This window comes from Daucus carota, chromosome 6 (assembly GCF_001625215.2).
Source record: "Daucus carota subsp. sativus chromosome 6, DH1 v3.0, whole genome shotgun sequence".
In the NCBI taxonomy this organism is placed as follows: Eukaryota; Viridiplantae; Streptophyta; class Magnoliopsida; order Apiales; family Apiaceae; genus Daucus; species Daucus carota.
The window spans coordinates 23,376,059-23,394,513 of record NC_030386.2 but is presented as its reverse complement, the minus strand read 5'-3'; the positions used below and the strand labels follow the sequence as shown (position 1 = coordinate 23,394,513).

The 18,455-nt window shown below is 34.7% G+C and overlaps 4 protein-coding genes across 5 annotated transcripts; 2 read left to right on the top strand and 2 right to left on the bottom strand.

Annotated features, from left to right (window-relative positions):
• Positions 1 to 2,754: 2,754 nt before the first annotated feature.
• On the top strand, positions 2,755 to 5,634 carry LOC108226101 (aminotransferase ALD1, chloroplastic). Its single transcript, XM_017401052.2, has 10 exons — positions 2,755 to 2,935; positions 3,144 to 3,169; positions 3,257 to 3,345; positions 3,455 to 3,571; positions 3,784 to 3,846; positions 4,022 to 4,126; positions 4,207 to 4,257; positions 4,514 to 4,834; positions 4,903 to 5,109; positions 5,184 to 5,634. The coding sequence occupies exons 1-10, from the start codon at positions 2,829 to 2,831 to the stop codon at positions 5,475 to 5,477; spliced, it is 1,380 nt and encodes a 459-aa protein (XP_017256541.2). The 5' UTR covers positions 2,755 to 2,828; the 3' UTR covers positions 5,478 to 5,634.
• Positions 5,635 to 6,054: 420 nt separating this feature from the next.
• On the bottom strand, positions 6,055 to 8,681 carry LOC108192979 (F-box/kelch-repeat protein At1g22040). The gene is made up of 2 exons (XM_017359528.2): positions 8,568 to 8,681; positions 6,055 to 7,723 (listed from the first exon to the last, which is right to left on the bottom strand). Exon 2 carries the CDS (start codon positions 7,684 to 7,686, stop codon positions 6,265 to 6,267), a length of 1,422 nt encoding a protein of 473 aa, XP_017215017.1. The 5' UTR covers positions 7,687 to 7,723; positions 8,568 to 8,681; the 3' UTR covers positions 6,055 to 6,264.
• Positions 8,682 to 12,751: 4,070 nt separating this feature from the next.
• On the top strand, positions 12,752 to 13,851 carry LOC108225292 (PLAT domain-containing protein 3). The gene is made up of 2 exons (XM_017400127.2): positions 12,752 to 12,930; positions 13,173 to 13,851. Exons 1-2 carry the CDS (start codon positions 12,850 to 12,852, stop codon positions 13,641 to 13,643), a joined length of 552 nt encoding a protein of 183 aa, XP_017255616.1. The 5' UTR covers positions 12,752 to 12,849; the 3' UTR covers positions 13,644 to 13,851.
• Positions 13,852 to 15,475: 1,624 nt separating this feature from the next.
• On the bottom strand, positions 15,476 to 18,117 carry LOC108225226 (non-specific lipid transfer protein GPI-anchored 31). Of its 2 annotated transcripts, XM_064080500.1 has the most exons (3): positions 17,675 to 18,117; positions 17,417 to 17,475; positions 15,803 to 15,859 (listed from the first exon to the last, which is right to left on the bottom strand). In XM_064080500.1, exons 1-2 carry the CDS (start codon positions 18,009 to 18,011, stop codon positions 17,444 to 17,446), a joined length of 369 nt encoding a protein of 122 aa, XP_063936570.1. In that variant the 5' UTR covers positions 18,012 to 18,117; the 3' UTR covers positions 15,803 to 15,859; positions 17,417 to 17,443. The 2 variants fall into 2 exon arrangements, with proteins under 2 accessions (XP_017255542.1, XP_063936570.1); XM_017400053.2 differs by lacking the exon at positions 17,417 to 17,475 and having other exon boundaries at positions 15,476 to 15,859.
• Between the last annotated feature and the right edge of the window lie 338 nt (positions 18,118 to 18,455).

Sequence of the window (18,455 nt, the reverse complement as noted above, 5' to 3'; positions counted from 1 at the left end):
TGTTTGATCCATCTCCGCAATGTCCTCACTCCGATGACAAATTATCCGACCACCAGCATAACATAGATTAGTTAATCAGGGATATAATAAAATCATTTAGGAACTTATATCCCCAACTTATATATGCCGAACTCATTTAGGAACTTTGGAACCAGTTCGGCCAATATTTAGAGACATCCCTCTGAATTTTTTTAAATTAATATATATTTTTCAAAGATCGTAAATAAAATTACATATGTGTAATAATAAAAATTCATACTAATCTTATAACTACATGCTAACCCTTGAATAATATATTATGTAAATTCATATATAACTTTTTTGATACCCTTTTCTAGAGTGGTGTCATATTTTGTGATGATTATCGGTGTTTTAACTTTTAAGTATAGTTAGTGTTTTAAATGTAAAGATACATTTTAATATAAAATTTTTTTTTTTCATATCTATACTAGGCTATTAAAAGTAAATATATATAATGAAACCGCAAAAACCCTAGCCGCACCGCTCCCTCTCCTCTCTATTAGGGTCGCTCAAGTAAATCGAGGGGCTTCCACTGGTTTTCTCCGGTGGAAAGCCCCAATCCCTTCATTATATTTTACTCTTGTTAGTTTTCTTTCAATAAAACCCAATTTTTTGGGTGTTTGTGTGTCTCTCTTTTTGGAGTGTGTGTTTTGTCTCTCCTGTTGGAGTGTTTGGTTATGTTTCCGTCTAGTTATGGTTGGGTCTATTTAGTGTTGGATCTGTTGAGAACGAGTTTATTGATATTTCTGGTGATCTGCAAAAACTGTATCGAATCTGGGACGGTGGTGATTATTCTCCAATCTCAATTTATGCAATTGGTGTTTCTGAACATTGGGCTAACAATGATTTTTATGTGATATAGTCAATTGCGATGTTATTATTTCCAGAGGTGTTGGTGCAATTTGGATCGCTTAGGATGTTTTTGATTTCGTTTTTAGCTTCAAGAATTGTGAAATTCTATGTCGTTTAGGAAACAAATCATCTAATTGTTTTTAGTATGTTATTTGTTTTACCACCTGGTTGTATTGGCAGTTGGGGGTTTGTCCCGACTGTATTATGTTTAAGTTAATGAAATTTTCTTGCATTTGTCAAAAAAGAAGAAGTAAATATATGAAAGTTTGGTCATTATTTGTAATTTGATATGTTGTATTAATCGTTGGATAACTTAAATCAAATTGACGAAAACGGTTAGATTAAGTACTTCTCTATGATTCAATAATATATTATTAAAATATTAAAATTTGAATCTTATCAATAATGTATTAAAATTTATTTATTAATTTAATTACTATATAAAAAGTTATTAATTATTAAAATCCATTGTACATGTTAACGTAGAATGATTGGCGACGGCGTATTAGAGTAGTTGAGACTCGGTTTAGTGTCTTAGGATTCTGAGTGTTCTGGTGTTATGCTTTTGGGAGAAGGCTCAGGCGCAACGGCTCAGATCATTAATGGACAGATGCATTGCTGATAGAGGTGAGTCCCATGTGTTAGAAATCATTGGTCAAGATATAATCTACTTATATTTCACACAAAACTTTGACTTGTACTAAGCCGGGGGTCTCACGGAAACAGTCTCCTTATTCTAAACGAATAGGGGCATAGTCGCGTACATTTTACCCTCCTCTGATTTGGTTTGGTTTGGCTTGGTTTACATGCTAATATGCTTATGTGGGTGTGTGTATATTTAAATAGTCTAAATAATCTTGGAAGACTATGCCGCTCTGCAGCAATCAGCATCAAGGAAACAACCATAGAAAGTTAATATACATGCAAGTATAATGCATTTGTTGAAAGCCAAAACATTCACGGACAGAAAAATATGGTACCGGAAAGGATGAGGAAAGAGTGTTTGTGGAAAATGCAAACAGAATTTTCTTTTCTCTGAGGTGCTCTGATCATTGGTTTGGAATGCCAATCAGGAATAGGAACCAAGGTCACGAGAATAGGGGTTAACGAGAATAACAATGATATGAAATCGAAGTAATTAGATTATTAAATCCAATACTAAGAATAAGATATAAATTCCATTCCCGTTAATTGGCTCATTAACTATTAAACAAACTCCCCATACTCCCTGATTCTCTGATCAACTACTTCTTTTAAGGCCATCTATTATGCAAAAGAACTGATAACTAATTATTTGTCTAATCAAAATTTAATACAGAAGAATTGAAGAAAAGTCATTTCTGAGAAACCATTTGAAATATATCATAGGAGGATTTACAGGAAGCTTCATAGGAGCCCTGTTCGAAGATGGCTTCCTCTACTCAATGTCAAATAAATGTACTTTCGAGTGAGAGGAGTGTTGAGAAATTCAATCGAATAACTTTAAGACAAACCGACAAAGTTTATGTTTTAGGTTTGAAGATATTACAAGAAACTAACCGAACTTAAGAGATCACAAGAAAGTTGGTAACAGATGTTGTTTAAATACTACAAAGGACAAATTATGTATTAGGATACTAGAAAATGTTTAAGCAAACTAATTTCCAAGAGAGGGTGGTGTGAACCGTTTCTACACGTTTTTGAATACTAAGACTTGATAGAAATTCATCAAAAAAGAAAAAGAAAAAAAGACTTGAGATATAGTAATTTTTATGCATGGGGATCTCTTCTACCTTTTGATTATGTGCTGTAGTTTGAGAGTGACACTTACTCACTAAGCTGTGTCATGCATCACTATAAATTTGTAAACTTCACTTGTATTCTCAACACTTCTCAGATACACAAAAGAAAGCATTGAGGAAGGATAAAAATATATCAAGTAAGAAATAACAAAGAAAATCAAACTAGTCGAAAGGATGTACAAGGCTCTGACCTGCAATTTTACACCCCTTGATGGTCTTTTGCACCCCAGGGTGTCACTGATCAAGATTTCTGCAAATTACAGGGTTGGGGAAAGAGTTCGGTATGCTTCTATTTATGAATGTAATTTATCATGTTTTTGTGCGTACTATGGTTTTTAAGGCGTTGATCTAACTGTTAAGCGGTTAGGCAAGAAACTGATTTTAGTAGCTTATCATAGCATCTAGATGATAGTAGGGAACAGTTTGGTAAATATGATGGAAAGATCCATAAAACTGATTCATTTTGTTTGGTTTTTTGTTCTTTTGCAGCTTAGTTGTACCAAGGGAGGGCACTGGTATGTGAAAAAACTCGTTATTTCAGTGGTCTATATTATCGTGTTCATTATTCTCAGATGAATCAATTTATCATTTTTCCAATGCAGAATTGCTGGAAATCTCTGAGCATCATCGTACAAAGGTAGCTCGCAATGTGAATTTAGAAAGGCTGCAAAAGAACTATCTGTTCCCTGAGGTTGGTATACTCAAACTTCCTCGTGATGAATCATGTCATGTTAAAGAAGTTTCAGTTCAAATCTGAGATCATAATTCCTATGGTTTGAATATCTATTTCATTATTACAGATTTCTGCTCGGGAGCTTGAACACTTGGAAAAGTATCCAAATGCAAAAATTATAAGCCTGGGGATCGGTGACACAACACAGCCTATACCAGATATTGTAGCTCATACCATGTCAGATGTAAGTTTCTCTTGTGATATATAGACTATGTCTAGCCTATATCTTAAGCACCATCGAAAAATTCCAACTATTCGACTCATTTTGGCCCCAAGTCTGTTAAATAAAACTGTTTAACAGGCTATATGTGATATCACTCAAGATCTATAGAACTATATGTGATGCAACTTAAGATCTGCCCTTAATAAATGTTTACTGAGATCATGTAAATGCAGTTTGCACGAGACCTTTCAACACGTAAAGGGTATAGAGGATATGGAGCTGAGCAAGGAAACAAGGTAGAATGTTTATGCCCTTTATATGTTGTAACCATTTCTTTCTGTATCCAACATCAGGAACCCAGGGTCTGAAATATGTTCTCTGGCAAAAGGACAGAACTAGGATAATCCATTCGATAGAGAAACTAGAAACACTCTTAATTCTTGCTGATCAGCAACTGTGCAAATTTTACAGGAATTAAGGAAAGCAGTTGCAGATACATTTTATGGAGATGTAACAGTAAAAGATACAGAAGTTTTTATATCTGATGGTTCACAATGTGATATTTCACGTCTGCAGGTAGTGAAGTTTTCGGATTTCAATCAATCTATTCACTTTTCCTAACTCATTAACCTGATCTGAGTGTTCTTTACCTGAAGCTGCTTCTTGGCTCAGAAGTTTCAATTGCTGTACAAGATCCAAACTTTCCGGTATTCAAATATTTCTTTTATTACTTCAGAAACAATAGCTATAACACGAAGGAGTATTAGTCAGGAAGGATATATTTGTTTGCAAGAATTTGCTTTATCATACTTGGTTCGGACTATAAATCTATTTTACATATAAAAACTTTCAAACTCAAAGCAAGTAGATTAACTATAAGAGAATTATAATCAGTGAAACAAACATGAGTTAAAAGTAGATCACTCGACTAATCAAGCATTTCAAAACATGTGTTCTAAACAGGCTTATATGGATTCAAGTGTTATAATTGGTCAAAGTGGTGAATTCCAAGATAATATGAGCAAATACAAGAATGTTGAGTACATGACATGCAGACCTGAGAACAATTTCTTCCCAGATCTGTCAACTGCTTCAAGAACAGACATTATATTCTTTTGCTCCCCAAATAATCCAACTGGTCATGCTGCAACTTACAAGCAATTGCAACAGCTCGTAGAGTTTGCCAAGAAGAATGGATCAATCATTGTCTATGACTCTGCATATGCTGCTTATATAACTGATGAATCTCCTCGCTCCATATATGAAATTCCTGGAGCCAAAGAGGTAAAACAAATACTAAAATAGATTTTGATATAATAAATATTATACTGAGATTTTTTTATATTACATAGGTTGCCATAGAAATTTCATCATTCTCCAAGATTGCTGGATTTACTGGCGTTCGCCTTGGATGGACTGTGGTACCGGAGGAGCTACTATACTCAAATGGGTTTCCAGTTATCCATGATTTCAATCGTATCGTCTGCACTTGCTTCAATGGTGCTTCCAGCATAGCTCAAGCTGGCGGTTTAGCTTGTCTTTCTCCAGACGGTCTCAAGGTAATTTCTTGGCACTTCGACAGATCCTTTTATTTGGTCCAAGCATTATGTATTTATGAACCTATCTTTTACAGGCAATCTACTCTGTGGTTGACTACTACAAGGAGAATGCAAATGTATTGCTAAACACATTTGCTTCAATGGGTTTGAAGGCATACGGGGGAGTAAACGCACCATATGTTTGGGTACACTTTCCAGGTTCCAGATCCTGGGATGTTTTCGCTGAGATTCTTGAGAAGGCAAACATAATTACAGTTCCAGGAAGCGGATTCGGTCCAGGAGGTGAAGAGTATATAAGAGTCACTGCGTTCGGGCATAGAGAAAGTATACTGGAAGCCTCAGCAAGACTTAAACGCCTCTATTGTTAGTCTTGTATACAAGGCTTTCATGTTCTTTGCTTCCTAATAATCTTATATCTAGTATCTGTACTTGTATCACTAGCAGGAAGACTCATATACATATCTATCCATAATCTCTATTCATTTAACTAGTTGAGTGAACTAATGTTTTCTCACATTTACGATATACGTGGTACCCTGTATTCTGTTCTGTATTCGTAACTGATCCCCACTGCTTTGCCAGAAGCATGGGTTTGCCATTATCAATATATCATTTATCCCCGCTGCTTTGCCAGAGTCGTGTTCCCCAACATGTACATGTTGGAGAAGCTTATCCAACTCACACTTTTATAGCCACTGGAAGATGTATCCAATGACCGGTACTATAACAAATTTCTATCACGTCCATTTTACCTGTTTAACAGAAAAAAAGCACTGAACGTCACAAAAATGACCATTAGATACACCATCCGATGGTTACCAAACTGTAGGTCAGATAAACCCTCCGTCTGCCAATGCCTGGGACCATGACCCATCATTCATAATATAAATGAAATTCCATCTATTTAAAAAAAAAAAAACTTTGGTGCAATTGTAATATAGACACTATAACAAAACTAGTATGAAATACATTTCTAACACAAACATGTGACAGTGGGATTACATTCATGAATTATGATCATTAGGTCAGATTTACACACATATTACATTTATCATTACCAAAACATGTCAGTATCAGCTCAACTGACCAATCAGGTTTACGTATTAACAGTGGAGTAAACACACAAATAACTAAGCATTCTTCCGTACTTGGGTCCTACATATCAAGGACCTGACAGCTGATTAGCTCTGCAGAACTAGCATTCTTGGTGGCAATAACCGTCCATATATTTGTTTCAGATTGCACAACTGATTCCTGTAACGAGCCCTGTATAAGATCAGCAGTTGATGCAGAGGACTCTAGATGATTTTGTTTATCAGCCTGCATAACCAGAATGTTTTGATTGGCATCTTTAGTGATCACATGGAGCTTCCCTAGTAAACCAGAAAGTAGATATGGTGATTCGGATTCAGCAAAGTCACGAATGGGTACATCTCCATCAACCACTTTCCAAGTATCACCTTCGTAATCATAAGTTTTGATCCTAGCACTATCTAGAGAAGTAGAAGGATCCAGTGCATACAAGTCATCTTCTACAATAACACTCACTTTTGTTCCAGCTTGCCTTGCAGGCCAACCTTCTCCCATACCAACTGGCATTTCAAACCATGAATTTGAATCAGGATCATAAACTTCTCCTCCAACATCAACAAAAAATGGCCAACAGTATAAACTTTGAGAAACATATAATTTTCCTTTGTATGATGTCATCCCTGTTGCGATTGGCTTGAGCAAATCTGCTAGAAAAGCTGTTGGCAGCACCTGAGCTTTTGAAAATGGCATGCTAGGAACTTCAGACCAAGCACCAGTTTGCGGATCAAACACCTCTGCAGATTGAAGAGGGGTCAGTCCACCACGTCCCCTACTAACACCTCCAACAACAAAAAGTTTGTTGTTCAATACACTTGTTTTACAATAAGCCCTACCCACGGACATGGAACTTACTTCGCTCCACACATTTAGGGTTGGATCATACTTCCTGACACATTTCATTGGCAAAGCCTTAGAAAATCCGCCTATCACATAGAGGCAGCCGTCAACAGCTGCAACAGCACATCCACAAAATGGAATTTGATCCAATGCAGGCCTTCTCCCAAGCCAACCCCTTACAGCATCTGCAATTTTAATACTCGAACCAACCATATGCCACACATTGAGGGCAGACAAGCCCCTTCTGCTTCCATCTTCCGCAGCAACATTAGGCATTAATGGTAACTTTTGCCACCTTTTAGAATGTGGGTCTAAGGCAAACCATACAAGCTTATCACCATCAAATTTGGTCAAAATGTACAGCCACTGTTCTGCTGTTCCAAGTTCTTTTCTCAATTTGTAAAGTTCTGCACTTGTTATCACGGCTTTCCAGCTCCTTGATACCAACTTCATGTCCAAGTAGCAAATTCTGGGAAGTCTAGCTAGAATCTGGATTGATATCTCGTCAGGAAGGCTCGGAATCAAACGTGGATTATCCTCCCAAAAGCTTGATGAAGTCCTCTGTCTCTTACATGCTTCACTGGAGGAAACCTCATAGAGATTGTTTGTTCTGGCCCTTGTATTGTTTAAACTCAATAATGCCCCCATCACGATCTTGGTCCAAGTTCATGTAAACAAACCATCACTGCTCAATTTACAAAGAAGTTTTTATAAGAAATATTTCCAGGTTCATGGGATTCATAAACGCATTCTTTTTTGTAGCATTGACAGCCGTAAAATTGTGACAAAGTATACTACTGTAAAAATTGATAAATAGCATAGCCTTGCAGCTGCAGAAATAACAGAGTACAACATGATATTATACAATATTTTAACAATGATTGCAGTGTCATGGATCCAGGATGCCACGATAGTTCTAATTCAGGAAGGAATAGATATAATGCATAGATTCATTTAATGTGAACAAGATAGCCTGCATTTCATTCCAATACCAACCACCATTCCGTTCCTTACAACCAAACACCACATAACTTCATTACGCAAAATTCATGAAGTGTTGGCTTAGCACCAAACAATACACAAATCATATTGTACAACAACGTAAACCAGTAGTTCCATATCAGACAATTTTATGAACTTGCGGTTTCATAAGGTTAGAAGCAATCGAAGCTCACAAAATCGGTACAAATATCTCTCTTAACAAACTTGGCTGCAAAAACAAACAATTTACCAACAAAAATCCTCTATTTCATAATCCACAAACATAAATTCATTACTAAAAACAGATACTTTGTAGGATAAGTTGACTCACAAATTAGCCATGTGCAAAAAGTAAAAACAAAATTAAATTAACCTACAGCAACAGTTGATAATCAAGCCACAAATTTATCGCAATCACAGTATTACAATTGAAATTGAATGAAACACACACAGAATGATGATAAATCTAGGTCAAAATGAAACCAACAAATTAGCGAGGATTGATAATTAAAAATCAAAATTAAACGTTGATTGAGTAGAAATCTTACACTGACAAGAGAATTGAGCGGAAGCAGAATCATAATTGAGGTGAGGATCGGAACATACTGTACGTTGGTCTCGTCATCGCTTTTGTGTAAATTCTTGCTGCCTATACAATTTAGGGGTCATTTGTTAAATCTGAACGTCATTTCTGGATCACTGAGATTCCTGGATGATCGGTCAATCTTAATTTCTGGATGAGAAAGATCGTTTGTTAACATTTTTTATAATTTAGCTGAATGATGAATAATTTATTAAAAAATTCTACTAAATGATACTCTCTCTGATGTAATTTATAGGTTGTTTAATATAAACGTAATTTTGGGTGCTTTGATCATATAGTAAAAATTAATATTTTTGTAATTTTTTTAAAATATAAATATTTTTATTAAAAAAATTAAAAAATAAATTTAAGCATGTGGTCAAATCTTCTAAAAATGCTTTTTAAAAGTCAAACAACTTATATAATAAATCAAAGAGAGTATGTAATATAACATATATAAATTTTATTAGGAACGAGACAAATATATTATTAACTGAGCGAGAGTCATGCTGAAGTGGATTTTTTTTTATTAAACACTCCACTGGATGGTTGAGGGAGAGAAACTAGGTGCCGTGGTTCAGAACTTTTTCTTTGTCGTCCAGCCTATTACGAAGTTTATCAAACAGTCTTGATCAAATAAATTCTGGACGACTCCAATGATTCCTTTCATTAAGGGGTTATCAAATGACCCCTTAGTCGTACAGCCAGCCTCTGTTTCTAGATGCCTATTTTAACCCCTTGTGAAGTTACGACAAAAATAACAATTTTTTTTGGTGACATTAATAAAAATTATACTCCGGTCCTCACTAGGGGTGAGCAAAACCGAACCGAAACCGTAAAACCGAATCGAACCGAATAATTTCGGTTCGGTTCGGTTCCATTTTTTTCAAAATTTCGGTTTATTCGGTTTTTCGGATTGAACCGAAAATTATTTCGGTTCGGTTTTTGATTGAATAATTCGGTTTAAACCGAAATAACCGAAATTTTAATTATATATAAAATAAATATATTTTATCTAACCCATAACCCTGACTTCTGTAATCCAATTTCTATCTGTTGAGTGTGGAAGCGTCTCTCCGTCGTAGACTCTGTACATCACTGCCACTTTACACTAACCCCCACTCCTTTATTACTTGCTCCGACTTCGTTACTACTCGCTCCAGGTCTGTACTCCTCTAGTCTTCTTCGATCTCTTAGCTTCTGAGTATCTTCTGAGTATTTACATCTTGGCTTGCTACACTGCTGGTTACCTCTGTTGTCTGCTGGTGCCTGGTCATCGCATTTAGCACTTTGGTACTATTTGTTTAAGGTTGGTTGATTAAGGTTCACAGTTAAAATACATGATTTAAAAATTTCGGTTTTACTAAACCGAAACCGAAACCGAACCGAAATATTTCGGTTGGTTCGGTTCGGTTTAGAATAATAATTCGGTTCGGTTCGGTTTCGAAAAAACGCATAATTCGGTTTTCGGTTCGGTTCGGTTTTGAACCGAACCGACCGAATGCTCACCCCTAGTCCTCACTCCTCCCATTTCCCATCCCCCATCCCTCCCATATTTTTGGTGACAAAAATGTTACTGTTGTGGGATCTTCTAAAGCGGGTAACAATTCTCATTTTATTATATTTATAATTTTTTAATAATTTTTACATAATATAATTTGATTAATATTATATATGTGTTATATATTTTTTTTGACAGAAATAGAAGAAATATATTAATCAACCAAATCATGCATCATACACTTCATCACCTCGATGAGATCAGACTGCCTATCAAAACTACTACGATATGGATACATATAAGCCACTCTAGCTAGCTGATGGGCAACTCTATTTGCAGACCGCTTAATAAAATACAACTCAATGTTGTTACTACGTCGGCATAATTATATATATATATATAATATATCTTGTTATATAAATGAACATAACTCATTGTATCTTACTTTTATTTGTTGTAACAATTTTTAAATAACATAATATAATATAATATCATTACATATGATCAATTGATGAAAAACAGTCGAGTCAAATTTCCGATTATCGAGTTAGTTTGTTTTCTTTATGTTACTGGACCTTTTATCATTTTATGCTATTCAAGTTGATGCTCAAATGAATCGAGTTAAGCATTATTTCAAAAGTCGATGATTAATTTTGATTAATCTATCCGTTCTGTATTTGTTGAACTAATTAAATCTTTCGATTAATCATCTGATTAATCGCTTATTGATCCGACAAATCGTTGTGCCTTTACTTTACGTCCGATTTACATTTCTTACTACCACTAGAAAAATTACATAAAGATAATGTAAACTATTAATCTCCCAGCTCTTGGTAAGCTAGACAACATGCTAATTGTAAGGTTTATACTACTTTTATTTGTCTCTTGTCTGGAATTACTAGTTGTATAATGCCTCACAGTTTCACTGGATAGTTTCAGCAAGACTGAGTTCCGGTACATAGATCAAGGGACCGTAGCTAGTGATGCCGAAGGACCAACCATTCTTCGTAAATCCATGCAACGCCAAGAGGAGATAGAAATGGTGCCTTCCGGTGCCTCTTGTTCCCTCATGTGGTCTCCCAGAAGATACAAGGAAACAAATGCTTCCATCAAATTTTTCACATTCATTAAAATCATAACAAAACTTTTATTTATGTATTTAAATGCATTTAAATCTGACATCTTGTATAAAGTTGTAAATTAAAAGGGGGAAAAGTTCTAGTAAATTATCATTTATTCCCAGTTACTGCAGTGTCTCTCTATATACAATACACTGAAGGAGGAGAGTTGCATGTTTCTTGACGGAGCTAGATTTAGTAGCATCTCCAATGGTGCTCCTAAATCATTCCTTAAACAATAATATAAAATGTGGCTCCTAGTAAGTTAATACATTAGAAAACGTGAGAACTCCAATACTACTCTTTATAGCTAACTCCTTATTCACATTTTATATAAATGAGAGGAAAAAGTTAACTAAAAGAGAGGGAGGATTGAAGGAAAATTAATATAATATTGAGTTAAGAGCTACTAGATGCTCTTTAAAAGAAAGGAGAGAGAGTAGGCTCCTAAATTTTTAAAGAGCATCTACGAGCCCATTGGAGCACTAAATTTTGATATACTCCTAAAATTTAGACTTAGGAGCTTGTTTAGAGAGTCCCTTGGAGTTGCTCTTATAGTACAATTACTCCATTTATGCACACATGTTTACTTTAAATAATATGCAGCAAAACTGACAATAAATCGTTTTTCAATGGTATTTTTATGTTTGTCCACAATTTCAGCCAACATGCTAATGTGGATAATAATCTTCGAAACTCTGTAAATATATAATAAAATTACATGTAATTGTTGTTGTATTAAAATAATATATTTGTATATAATAATTTAAAATAATAAAAAATATAATATTTTAAGACATAATCGATTAATATAGTCCATATCATCGAAACAAAACATTGTTCAACAAATTTTATATAATTAATATTTTATATTATTTTATTTAATCTCATTCAGATATTGAATCATGAGATGCACCTCGAGTTCAAGACTCCATGTATTCAACTTGCGATTTTAATAAATTTTATATAGTTTATTAATTTTAAAAGATTATAGTTGATTTTGATTTTATACGGATTCTTGATAAAATGTCTCAAAATTGATGAGAATCTTTAGGACTTAAGCATAATATTTTAAAATTTCACGATTTTGGTGTAATTTCAAATATCTTAAAGTACACTAAACATTCTCACAAATTCCGTCATTTATAAAATTCAAAAAATCTATCAAATTTGAATATCATCAAATTTTAATGAATTTTAGATAATCTCAATTAAATACCAACAGATTTTTATGTATAACTTAAAACTCTGATTGAATATCACCAAATTTTATAATATAATTCAAAATCATAAATAGATTTCTCAAAATTCTAATACATTTTAAAATCCAAGTTATCCTCCTTAAAAAAGAATTGGAATATACTCCCTCCACCTCGAAAAAAAAGACAAGTAAAAAAGAAAAAGTACTAAATATTCAAAGGGTATGTCTTATTCCTTTGCAAGGTATATGTACAATTCCTTAGCAGGATTCCACGGACAAACAATAACGCGTAAAAGATTTATTTACATTTTACAAAATTATCATGATCCAGATCACTACTAAGTCCAACACACCCTCAAGTCTCAGCTCACTGCTCCCTCTATAAAATAGGCCATAGTGAAGAATAACAAACACAACAAAACCCAAAATGAAGAAACAAATCATGGGACTCACCCATCTCTCCATTCATCTCTTCATCGTCCTCTCTCTGGCCTCCATTGTTCGCTCTGTAAGTCTATTCTTATTATCACACACATTAGAAGTATTATTTGGATCATGAGATATCGACTAACTGAAATGAGAACGAGATCTTATGAAAAATTTATAATAAGATCTCGTTCTTATTTTTCGTTGTTATCTCATGATTTAACTTGTTCGTAAATCTAATAAATGTATTTTATTAATGTAAATGTAATGTTATAATTCTCGAAGAGCTGATTATCAACAAAAATATTTTTGTTAAAAATGCAGGAAGATTCAGATTGTGTATACACGATCTACGTACGAACCGGATCAGTGTTGAAAGCGGGAACTGACTCGATCATGACAGTGACTCTATCAGATGCAAACGGGTGGGGCGTTCGAATCAAGGATCTAGAGAAATGGGGCGGGTTAATGGGCCCGGGTTATAACTATTTCGAGAGGGGTAATCTCGACATTTTCAGTGGTAAAGGTCCGTGTTTAAGTGCCCCGGTTTGCTCCATGAACTTGACATCTGACGGGTCGGGTTCGCACCACGGGTGGTATTGTAACTACGTTGAAGTTACTTCGACCGGAGCTCATGTGCCTTGTGCGCAGAAAACTTTCACGGTGGAGCAGTGGCTCGCGACGGATACGAGTCCGTACGAGCTCACCGCCGTGAGAAATTATTGTAAGGCCAAGGAGGAAGGTGGCGCCCGGAAAATGCTTAAAGGATCCGGGTCGGTTCTTGAGGTTATTTGAGGGTGTTTTGGGTTTTTCATTGTTTTGAGATAAGGCTTGTTTGGGATTTGAGGTCAGGTTAGGTAGCCTATTTTTTGTCAAATATGGCCTGGAAAGTTGGTTTTGTTGTCCATGATTTATGATTGAATATTTCTGGCGGGCCCTTGTGTTTTTCTTTTTCGTTTTAGACTGTTTGAAGAATAAATAGTGAGTTTTACAACTTCGTTCACGTCGGTATATCGTCCTTTCTTTTTGTAAATAAGTTTTGGATCTATATTATCGATTTTGATACTAAAATTATGAAAAGTATTCCGGATATTTTAGTTATACTCTGGGTGTGGTTGGCCGGCTTAAAAACATGGGTTTATAAGTTAGAAACATTTATTATCGTCTGACTGTCTTAAAACTCGGTTTATGAATTTACGAGTCAGAAACACTTAGTCGTACCGTTTATGCAAAAAGTCATGAAGTACTTATAAAAAATTGAGAATACTAATTTGGCAAGAAATATTTATTTTAAACTCCATTTGTTTGTTAGAAAATATTTTCGAGAAAAGATATATGTTCGACTTCTTAGTATATATATTTCAGATTTTTCCTGTATTTGTTTTTATTTCATTTTCTAAAAGATAATATAATTTTCAAGAAAGAAAAATTGCTTTGAAAAAAGATGTGATGAGTTTCAAAAAAAATGGTCGAGAACGAACAAAATAATTTTTAAAAAATCGTTTATCACCATTTTTCAATGTTGTAAAAAGCGGTAATCGTACTTAATCATTGAAATCACATAACAAGAATTAATCGAAGATTAATTGAATTGATTGGGAGTTCGGTGAGTTACGGAATAGAGATTAATCACCGACATTTAGAACAAAACCATTTTCTTATGAAAAAATGGGGAAATTCTCGAGAATATTTCTCGAAAAATTTCTCTAATAGATAACCGACCTTATATTTACAAAATACCAAACCCCAGTCCAACTGAATTTCAGCGTAAACCTTGCCGAATGCACACTCACGCTCGCGACCAAACCAACAAATTTAAGGGTCGCCCGAATTTATTATGGGCATATATCAGTCGCTTAATTATAACTCGGATATGTGTCATGGTGAAAAAAAACATTTAGTAGGGGTGATCAAGAAACCGTCCAAACCGCATAAACCGCTCACACCACATCAAACCGCACCGCAAAATGCGGTTTTTAATTTTCATGGTGCGGTTGCGGTTTGAATTTTTCACAAACCGTGCGGTGCGGTGCGGGTTGCGGTTTGACATATTCCTATTGCGGTTCAAACCGCACCGCACCGCAATATTATAATATTATATTATATTCATATATATTATTTTATAATTATGTTATATATATTTGTTAAATCTCTTCAAATAATAATTAATAATTATCTTATCAATCTCACATTACCATTATATCAAATTTGTATGAAATGATTATATTATTATAATATATCTCTTAGTATTCATATATATTTTTTTTAATCATATTTACACTTTTGTTTGTATTATTTTAGTAGTTGTTGACTTGTTGTAGCTCTAAAATGATAAATATTATATAAATTCATTACAAGAAAAGATTTTAATTAGTGTATATTTAAATTTTATTTTTAACTTCAACTAAAAATATTTATTATTAAGCATACAAACCGCACAAACTACACCGCACCGCACCTTATTTTTGTGGTACGGTTTACGTGGTTTTTATGCTAGCATGGTGTGATTGCGGTTTGAGGTTTTACATGCGGTTTGGTTCACGGTTTTAGTGAAAAATCGCACCGCCCGCACCGTGATCACCCCTATCAACCAGGCATAGATATGTAAATTCGCGGGGGAAAAAAGGTGAAGGGAATAGCATAAGTTTAGAGGAAACAAGTAGTCCACATGCTCAAATAATATACATCCTCAGGAACCATAACAATAAGTAGAATCTAGGAATCTGTGACCACCGGACCTCCGGTGTAAAATGCATAGAATGGCACCTAATAGATAAGATCACATCACAATACTCCCTTCAATGGTCTACTTCATACAACCAGAATGGCTGATCAGAACAATGACACTGATGCGACAATTAAGCTCAGAACAAGTAATGATGCAGATACTACAAGCGCAGATGAGGCGCCTGAGCTTCCTGGAGACGGTGCTGGTGTACCATCATCAGTTGAAATTGTCATGGCAGGTGCATCTGAAATGGAGCTGGGAGGCAATGCCATTGGAGAAAGAGCTGCAACAATGTAAGAAAATTATAATTACATTCTATTAGAAAAGAAATAATTGTGCACTAGAAGAGTATGTCAAACAATTTTGTAGTGTCACATTGGCATCACTGAATGAAAAAAATGAATCCTTTGCGTAATCTAATACATGGTTGATGTCAAGGAGGCTACAAGATAGTAAGTTTCTTCAAAAATAAACATGATACTGAATAAAAACAGCCATGATAAAATCAAAAGATCTCAAATTTTGAATAAGAATGTACTCATACAGACTGAAACTTACCATTCAGTATATGGTGTTACAAAGAATCTAAAAAAATTAATTTTACTTGCTTATAAATGCTTTATACTTCTATAATTCTACCCATTATTTGATGTGAGGTAACATAACTCTGATTTCTTTATATCTCTACACTTGAATTTTGGTTATAAATAGTACAAAAGCAGGCAATATTAGAGCCACAAATATGTGGTCTCCAAACCATTTTTATCCGGGGCTTCCTCTTGTCTAAGTTTAAGTTCAAGACATTTCCTATTCTATGCTACGGTCCTAAAAGTTGTATTATGTGTTGCAAGGAAATAGAATGCCTTGAATGGCTGGAATCGAATAGCTCATGGTGCGAAGCAGACTTTAGCATCACACCCATTATTATCACAAAATCTACTTGGGTTTCAATTCACTCAACTTAAAACTCTCCTTCATGATAATATAGAAACTCTACCGGAAAATGTGGGTTTTCAAAGTACCCATCTACTCGTGTTAGAAACATGTGAAGAACTGAGGATTCAAGGCAAGGGTGTGGGAGTATCCTCAATTTCGGTGCACAGGTTACAACTTCTAAAGCTTGAAGAACAGGAGAACATACACATACTGGACAATAAAGATGATGGACAGGTATAATATATACAAGATTACTAGGGGTCCTGGACACCAGGAGTGAAATATCTTGGCCAAACGAATGAGATAAGTCATTACTCATTACCATAGACTAGTGAATAAGAAACATCATCACATTGTTAAAGGAAAACAGATTAGTAAACCAAATACTTCTAGTTCTTATACTGGGATAAATATCAAAGTCGTCAGTCATTTGGTTCAAATATATCAAATTAGTCACACAGTTTAAAATTGACTCAATTGCATTTTTTTGGTGATTTGCAGTATTGAATATCAACCTAAAAGAAAATTGTGTACTTCCGATGTCTAGAGAAATGTCGAAGTCATGGCTCACTTAAACCAATAGGAAAAGGAGTCTACAATGAAGATGAGTATTGTGAATCACGTTGATGACTTGTGCAGTTCAAGTTTAGGTTTATTTATTGAACATTTTCGATAAATTTATTAAAATAGCTGAATAACATTTAAATCTTCTAGCCAAGCAAGATCTGATAGAAAGACAGACTGCATATTATTCATATACAGAAAGAGAGAGAGCAAATACCAAAAAAGCTAATAAAAATTGAACCGAGTTGCCATACACCAAAAAAAAGTTACAAATCATGTGGGGGCTATAGCCAGACTTATTTTGTAAAAAGAATAACTTATTATTTGCATAAATAAGTACTTATTTTCAGGGAAGAAAATATGTATTTCAGGGAAGAAAATAAGCCTGCCCAGCGCTAGCTGCAAATACAAAAACCAAATTGTGAGCTTCAAACTAGAAATAAAATTCTTAAGTCGTAAATTGTAATTTGAAGATATAAAATAGAGCACTACAGAATACAGATCATCATAATATGCTCAAAATAAAAACGCAAATAAAATTAAACAACAAATATATTTATATTATTACATACATGCCCATGTGAAAAAAAGGACTTACTTCCACAGTTATTGACAGGAGTAGAAATCTTGCAAACAGCAGGGAGAGTCATGGCTTTAGTGACATTCAAAGACACACCAAACTGAGCACTATTCTTAAACGCCTCACACAAGCACTCTGCATTACTTTTAAGCACAGATTTCAGACCAGAACAACACGACCCTTCTGGCTTACTCACCGTACTCCCACTCGTCACAAACGACAGACAATCCACCATGTTCAGCACCACCGTCGAGCAGTCCACCGCCGGCGTGGGAGCCGCGTGGTGTGACGCACGGCTCACATGCGCCACCCCCAGGATCAGGAGGGTCCACAAAATGTACAAATGGGTCCTCATTTTTTGAGGTGGAAGTGGGAAATTTTTGGTTTTCGGACAGGGAAACTGGGAAAGTGAGTTTTTGAAGCAGGGGATTTGTTAAAGGTGTTTGAGAGGGGTTTTATAGGGTTTAAAGTGGTTTATACAAATGATGTGGGGGAGTGGGGAAAGAATATTGGGTGGAAAAGTGCGCCATGTGCGCATGATAGCTGGTGGCAGTTACGTGTATGGATGTGATTATGTGTCTCTTAATGGGGCATGTTCTGATTTTTTTTGGTAAGAACTCGAATGTTGTGTAGTAACTATAATGGCCTTTAGATCTTTGTAAACGTTTCCGTTCTTTTTCATTTTTATTACGGTAGTCAAAATATATTTGGTAATAAATTAAGATATTAAACTCAGATTTTAATGAATTATATATGTTTATATATTTTAATACATTGTACTTATTTCGATTTTATGCAA